This window comes from Saccoglossus kowalevskii, chromosome 4 (assembly GCF_978046115.1).
Source record: "Saccoglossus kowalevskii chromosome 4, keSacKowa6.1, whole genome shotgun sequence".
NCBI lineage: Eukaryota > Metazoa > Hemichordata > Enteropneusta > Harrimaniidae > Saccoglossus > Saccoglossus kowalevskii.
Window position 1 is genome coordinate 732,208 of NC_140644.1, and position 7,809 is coordinate 740,016.

Sequence of the window (7,809 nt, forward strand, 5' to 3'; positions counted from 1 at the left end):
CGCACACCACCAGTAACATTTGTCACTCTACGCCGCTCACGCACACCACCAGTAACATTGCTCACACTACCCCTCTCACGCACACCACCAGTAACATTGCTCACTCTACCCATCACGCACACCACCAGTAACGTTGCCCACTCTACCCCTCTCACGCACACCAAAAGTAACATTGCTCACTCTACCTTCTCACGCACACCACCAGTAACATTGCTCACACTACCTCTGTCACTCACACCACCAGTAACATTGCTTACTCTACCCCTCTCACGCACACCACCAGTAACATTGCTTACTCTACCCCTCTCACGCACACCACCAGTAACTTTGCTCACTCTACCCCTCTCACGCACATCACCAGTACCATTGCTCACTCTACCCCTCTCACACACACCACCAGTGACATTGTTCTCACTGCCCCTCTCACGCACACCACAAGTAACATTGCTCACTCTACCCTTCTCACGCCACCACCAGTAACATTGCTCACACTACACCTCTCATGTACTCCACCAGTGACCTTGCTCACTCTACCCCACTCATGCACACCACCAGTAACCTTGCTCACTCTACCCCTCTCACGCACACAAACAGTAACATGGCTCACACTACCCCTCTCACACACATCACCAGTACCATTGCTCACTCTACCTCTCTCACGCACACCACCAGTAACATTGTTCTTACTGCCCCTCTCACGCACACCACAAGTAACATTGCTCACTCTACCCTTCTTACACACACCACCAGTTACATTGTTCACTTTACCCCTTTCACGCACACCACCAGTAACATTGCTCACTCTACCCCTCTCACGCACACCACCAGTAACATTGCTCACACTACCCTTCTCACGCACACCACCAGTAACATTGCTCACACTACCCTTCTCACGCACACCGCCAGTAACATTGCTCACTCTACCCCTTTCACGCACACCACCATTAACATTGCTCACTCTACCCCTCTACCCCTCTCACGCACACCACCAGTAACATTGCTCACACTACCCTTCTCACGCACACCACCAGTAACATTGCTTACACTACCCCCTCTCAGGCACACCACCAGTAAGGATGCTCACTCTACCCTTCTCACGCACACCACCAGTAACATTTCTCACACTACCTCTCTCACGCACAACGCCAGTAACATTGCTCACTCTACCCCGTTCACGCACACCACCATTAACATTGCTCACTCTACCCCTCTCACGCACACCACCAGTAACATTGCTCACACTACCCTTCTCACGCACACCACCAGTAACATTGCTTACACTACCCCTCTCAGGCACACCACCAGTAAGGATGCTCACTCTACCCCTCTCACGCACGCCACCAGTAACATTGCTCACACTACCCCTCTCACGCACACCCCCCCTTTACAAATTCCATCAGTGAAATTGAGTAAATATCATATCACATTTGCATACACGTCATTACTTATTTAAGTGCACCACATTAAAAAAGACTCTATTAGTATCGTCGTAATAATTTAATAACATGTCAATAAATACCACGATAATCATACATAAGACAAAACAGATGAAAATGTTCAATATATTGTAACACGTGCTTAACATTGAGGAAAAATTGTTGACTTTGGTTGTGTCACGTGATTAAATATTGATACGATATTGACATATGGTTTTGAGAAAAACATCCCAAACAAGATTAATAGAAAGGAAATTTGCTAAATGCATTTCCGTTTTTTGATACAAATATAGTTAGATAATAAACGACGACGACAAAATACACTGATGTAATATATGACTAAACTGCCGTGAATACTAATGAATCAATGTCTGTGCATGTGTCTCAACACAGTGTTTGCACATAGTGAAATGTAGTGTAGTGTTCCTAGACATTCGAACGCCGAAGGCGTTTGGTGGGAAATGCGAACCATTTCACACGAGGGACTTTAGTCCCGAAAGTCGGTCGTGCCTAACGGTACGGCATGATACTTCATGTCTCGGCGTTAGCAATTTATACACGCCTATTACGTTTATAAACAATATTTATTGATATTAGGTACGACAGTCTAAGTCTAATGGTAATCGTGCAGATACGGTCATGATATGAGTCACATACGCACATATTTGCACGTGTAGATTGTGATTGAGTTATGCTAAAAATCGCACTCCTATTTTAGTTGTCACGTTGAGATCACATCAAATCTATACTAGTATTTAGTGACGGTAATATGAATTGTTTATTACAGGTGCGTTACAAGTGTAGAGTAAATTCACATTGAAGTTGAAGATAATGATACTTAAGAAATAACAGAACTTTATATCCAATAGTGTCTAAAATAATATTACACTAGCATTTCTCATTACGCAATTTTGAATATGGTCTAAAGGTGGTGTGTATAAGAAAATGTTGACAAGCGTGTTTTTTTTTTTTTAATTACAACTGCCTTCAGTGGATGAGTACTGTGTGCCTCCTATCTCTTGTCTCTGAGTAGAACTGTCTGTGATAGATGATACTCATTCCTGGTTGTCTTATTACTCACTTCCACGTGTGGGTACTTACTGAAAACAAAAACAAAACACAAACTAAACCATGGCAGATTGTACGCATGTCTTATGTGAACATCCATCGTATGTCATGTAGAGCGATTCCTGTTAACAGTCGTTACCATGGTCATGGTTGATGGTCGTGGCTACATTTGTGGGAATAAGTACCTGTTGCCGAATGTGATGCCGTTGCCGCTCACTCCTTGTATCTTCTGCAATTAAATAATAAAATATTACTTCAACACGGAATTAGTGATAATAACATGAACATCAGTTACGTCACATTGTTTATTACGTGTTTCAATATTCATAAATCCTTTACAACATTAGAAGAGGCGTTGGTATGATTCTTATGCATCGTTACATGTCGATATGTTCTCGCAGTGAAAAATTAGCTTGGATATACTTACCGCAAGTTTCTTGTTTTCGATGGATGTAGCATTTATATCTTCATGGTCTATCCTTACATCACGTAAACTTACGGGGTTGTCGAAGCCATCCTGTCAGTGAGAGATGTGGAATTATTAAACCAATATTGTTAATTTAGAAAGACAAATAAAATAAGGTTTGTCATTATAATACATAGTGCGTGTTCGAATTTCATGTAAATAAACAATGTATTTTACACGCGTTGTATACGTCGCTATGAGTCCCATATCAAACAGAAAGCGGCACGACGACCACCGCTCTTTAAGTACATACCTTCAAATTAGAAAAGGTATGTGCATTGATTTTAGTTAGTTTTACACTCCATCTGTTGTTAGTTTTATTTTTAGCAGCAGCAGTTCTATTTAGATTGCTAGATATGGTGTGAAGTCCATTAGAAGAACAAGACTGATTTTGCTGTTGTCCAGAACTAGATGGGATATTCCTTCTGCCATAGCGCCGTTCAAACGCCTTCTTTACCTATAATCAAGCATACCAAGATATGACGATAAAAGACGAACAAACAAACATGGAGATGCAACATTCAAACATGCATGTGGATTCCTAAAAATCATTGTAATCGTCTAACGTCATCTAACACCTGGTGACTGACCAATGGCTACCAATCACTATAACATGACTGACCAATCACGGTGACGGTAACATGACTGACCATGTTACCTCATTGGTCAGTCATGTTACCTCATTGGTCTCTCATGTTACCTCATTGGTCAGAAATGTTACCTCATTGGTCAGGCAAGTTACCTCATTGGTCAGTCATGTTACCGTGATTGGTCAGTCATGTCCATGGCAGTGCATAGGGAAGACCCTACATATTTTGGTCGTAGCTCTACAGGCCGTTGCACTGTGACGACATTTGTTTACATTTAAGCCAACATGCGAATGTCTGCTAAGAAGTGTCACTCACTGACCAGCACTAGCTTATTATCTGCTGTGACAATGTTGCCCATAAGTTATTTTTATTAAGAGAGACACATATATGATATATGACATATGTGATATCAACAGCAGCGAAGAAAACTTTTGGTTTATTTTCGGGCGCACGACCGTATCTAGCTAATCAGTCATTATGCACGAGCAAAACGTTAACAAGCGTTATACTTACATCCGGGTTACGAAGGCAGTGTCCAACGAAGAAAAATATGCCCTGTAACGTAAATAATGTTCCTGTTAGTTTCATCGGAAATTACTTTTATGTATGTGACGTCAGGAGGATGTGTAGCAATACTTCTCTCAATATTCTATGTCATGATAATATTATCACAAATGTGAGCATAATAAGGAAATAGATATCACCTTATAAATTGCATTGTTTATGTACATTTTGGATCAATATGTATTATTATCTGTAGTAGTAGTAGTAGTATTAGTAGTAGTATATTATTTAGAGAGCATGACAATTTGCGTACAGTATTTTTTTTCCATAAAATAAATCATATTTGCATGCTGTAATTAAACATGTTCAATGTACGGTAAATGTCAATCTGATTACAATTTGATGTAGATAAAGGCCTCGAGCATCGCGTTTGATCAATTAACTTGACCGACTTCAGGTTTCAGCATCCAATCAAATCCCCTGTTAAAGATCACTATATAGAAGTGCATGGCTGCTCTAATTGAACGGATGTAGTTTTTGGGCACAGTGATGGTCATATTTCTTTTCATAAATTGTTTTGTGATCCACCGCCGGTTATGTATGTATGTATGTATGTATGTCGTGACTTAACGATAACGAGTGTTATATTATATTATATTATATTATGCCAACTATATTTAAAAGGTAATTCAAAGAATGGAAATAGCTTTAAAGCACCAAACAAATATGTCGAAATATGACTCAGCATTTGAAACGTTCTACTCACAGTAGAATAAAATTGGGCTTTGGAACTAGCATACAGCGATTAAAGATATGCGCCACTGCAGATGAGAGTCATTAAGATATATTTTGGAATTGTTTGCATAATTATGAAAAATTAATATCCTGATATCAACTGAAATCGGTAAAAATCGTTGAAACCTTCGGGTGTTTTGGTTACAAAAGACATCAGAGCATTAATTTTTCGGAGTTGTGCGAACGACGACAAAAATGATTGCCGTCTATAGTGGTTCCGGCGTTTGTTTGTTTCCCCTTATACACAGTAATATTGGTCAATACTGGAGGTTATAAATTTGAGCAGCTGTTTTGCATAAACGCATATATTCGCGATATCCACACAACTGTATACTTAGTATTGATAACTTGACAGCGTCGCGTAATTTGCGCCGTCGCTAATTAGGTGTTGAGAATCATGAAAATTTGTTTTACAAATAACTGGTCTGGCGTAGGATAATACTTGAATAATATAATAATTCTATATTGACAATAAACTAATGTAATACTGACCTGTAATGAATTGAATGCAACAAACATGTACGTGAATACCAGGGTGTGCGTATTGATTGACAAAAACCCAAACGACCATGTCAAACCAAGCAGCGGAAATAATATAACTGTAGCCTTCAAGCCGGATCTGTAATAACATAATGTGTTTAGGGGAAATGACAAATGTTACAAAACATGGAGAAACATAATTCAGTTCATCATGGCTGGATAGACAGTGACATGCTATACGACGTCAGCATACTGGCAGCTAAAACACATATAATAGACAGAAATATCAAAAACACGCCAGCAGAATTTATCAGTGAAATATTTCCACCATATTTAAAGTACTACGAGCACAACGGTAAATTATAACTAGACAATAATGGAATCGGTGATGGACACGATAACTGCACTAACATGCGCCATTTAAAATGAGCAGAATGGAAATAAAATCCGATTAATTTATCCAATAATCGGCAACATAACACGCAGCACAACTCACCACATTGATTCAACGTGTCCAACTTTAAAGGTGGAATTTAACTTACTTAGTTACTTATCGTTTCTTATCAATAGAAGAAAGGTTCCTTACGATTTGCATGACTGTATAATACCATTAATGTGCACTATATTACAATATTAAAAAGTGGGCTACTCATCATCTACCCGCTAAAATGTACATCTTATCCTTTTCTATAACTTTCATTATAGGGGAGTTCACTTACTTGATAGGGGCAAGTTCATCCTGTTGTCGCTTTTCTTTGGCAGTTACTGTGTTCAGCATTACTCGAATAACAACAACCAAAATAAAAAAATTAAACTGAGAAAAAAAATACAGAAACAAATAAAATAGTTACACATTGGAGATATAGCCCTTAGTTTCACTTTCAATTAATCGGTGCCCCAGTGAGAAAAAGTTAGACGTGAGATTTAAACACAGTTAATTTTAATCTTCAACTGAAGATTATATTTAGACTTGCTTATCGTCGTACAGCCTCGTTTCAATTCCGTGTATTTTATACGTGTTATACACGTCGTATGGGACCCACATCAAACTTGACCCATAAGAGTAATTCTAACTTACGAATATGACAAGCGCCACTGTCGGTGCGAAAGCGATAAGAACAATTTCTGTTGGCAACCAACACCTGTGGACAAAACAATTAGTGCGTATCGTTAACATGTATATATTACATGCACACCACACTGTTGTAGTTGTATATTTCAAGCTATTGAAGTTGCAATTATAACATATAACGACACAAGTTAGTGTATCTCATTAGTGTTAAAATAGAGAGGAACTTACGTATCACCAAACCCATAGTCGCGATAAAAAATACCAAAGGATACACCGACCACAATCAACGGGGACCCTAGATTGGTCATAACAAAAGAGCATTAGTTGAACCTGCACTTTAAAAATATGTGTAATATCACTTTAAAAAGTAAAAACACAAAATGTGTTCAAATGATGCCGTTTTAGATAAAGAAGTGTAATATTGATTACAAATTAAACTTGATTTAAAAGACCCACTTAAATATAAATTCTGTAGTCATTCAAACATTTGGTTGCGTGCATATTGGGCAAGGTATGGCACCTCACTAATTTGCAAAATAGGAATGCATCTTTAAGATTATGTACGTCAACAAAAAGCTACTTCATCCTATTCAAAAATACCTACCCCATCCTAGAGCTAAATACTTCTTAATATTACTCCCTCGACCGAAAACTTTGACTAATGCCACATACAGATTAATGCCTTCTATCAACATCCACATGAACAGCGCCGTCAGGAAGTAGTGGAGCAAAGCGGCAACGGTCTTACACACATACTAAAAATGAAAAACGATGATATTTCGTGACATCATTGCAGGTAATCTAAAACAACGAATTAAATTGCAATAATGGCGTCACGAGCTGACAAAAGAGATACTTACAAAATGTTCAGTACGATCTATTCCAACTAAAAATATAAGTTGGGTTGTCATAATTGCAATTGCCAGGTTTTCGTGAACTCTTATTCTGTCATTCCATATTCTGGAAATAATGACATTTAATTTTGGCAAATGTTTTTGGTGGAACATACAACAACGTCGATATTTAACTGCAACACCCGTCAGTACATATTACAAATATAACTCCGACCCATAAAGACCCATATCACGTGATGTGTAATAATATGAATATAGTATTACAATATTAGGATTGGCGAAGTGACACAAACGTTCTCTGAAACAATTGAAGCCAACAATTAAATAGCGCTATTGTTGTATTGTATTGTATGCGACTTTATCGGAATCCGCATGCGCAGATAAGTTTTAGAAGTATGTGAAAATGGCTGTACCTGAAATATTCGTATATGCATACAGAGAAAACACAGCCAAGTACAGACAATGTGCCACCAATGTAAGAGATTATTGACAGTATATCATCGTGTACAGGTGGTATAGCTTCCTGTGTGGATGAAAGCAAACT

General features: G+C 38.5%; 1 protein-coding gene across 1 annotated transcript; it reads right to left on the reverse strand.

The window, feature by feature from the left end:
* Positions 1-2,190: 2,190 nt before the first annotated feature.
* On the reverse strand, positions 2,191-7,356 carry LOC102800952 (adhesion G protein-coupled receptor D1-like). The gene is made up of 11 exons (XM_078006395.2): positions 7,272-7,356; positions 7,016-7,166; positions 6,640-6,706; positions 6,418-6,481; positions 6,059-6,153; positions 5,352-5,478; positions 4,074-4,115; positions 3,224-3,427; positions 2,932-3,021; positions 2,690-2,733; positions 2,191-2,536 (listed from the first exon to the last, which is right to left on the reverse strand). The coding sequence occupies exons 1-11, from the start codon at positions 7,320-7,322 to the stop codon at positions 2,449-2,451; spliced, it is 1,023 nt and encodes a 340-aa protein (XP_077862521.2). The 5' UTR covers positions 7,323-7,356; the 3' UTR covers positions 2,191-2,448.
* Positions 7,357-7,809: the final 453 nt, after the last annotated feature.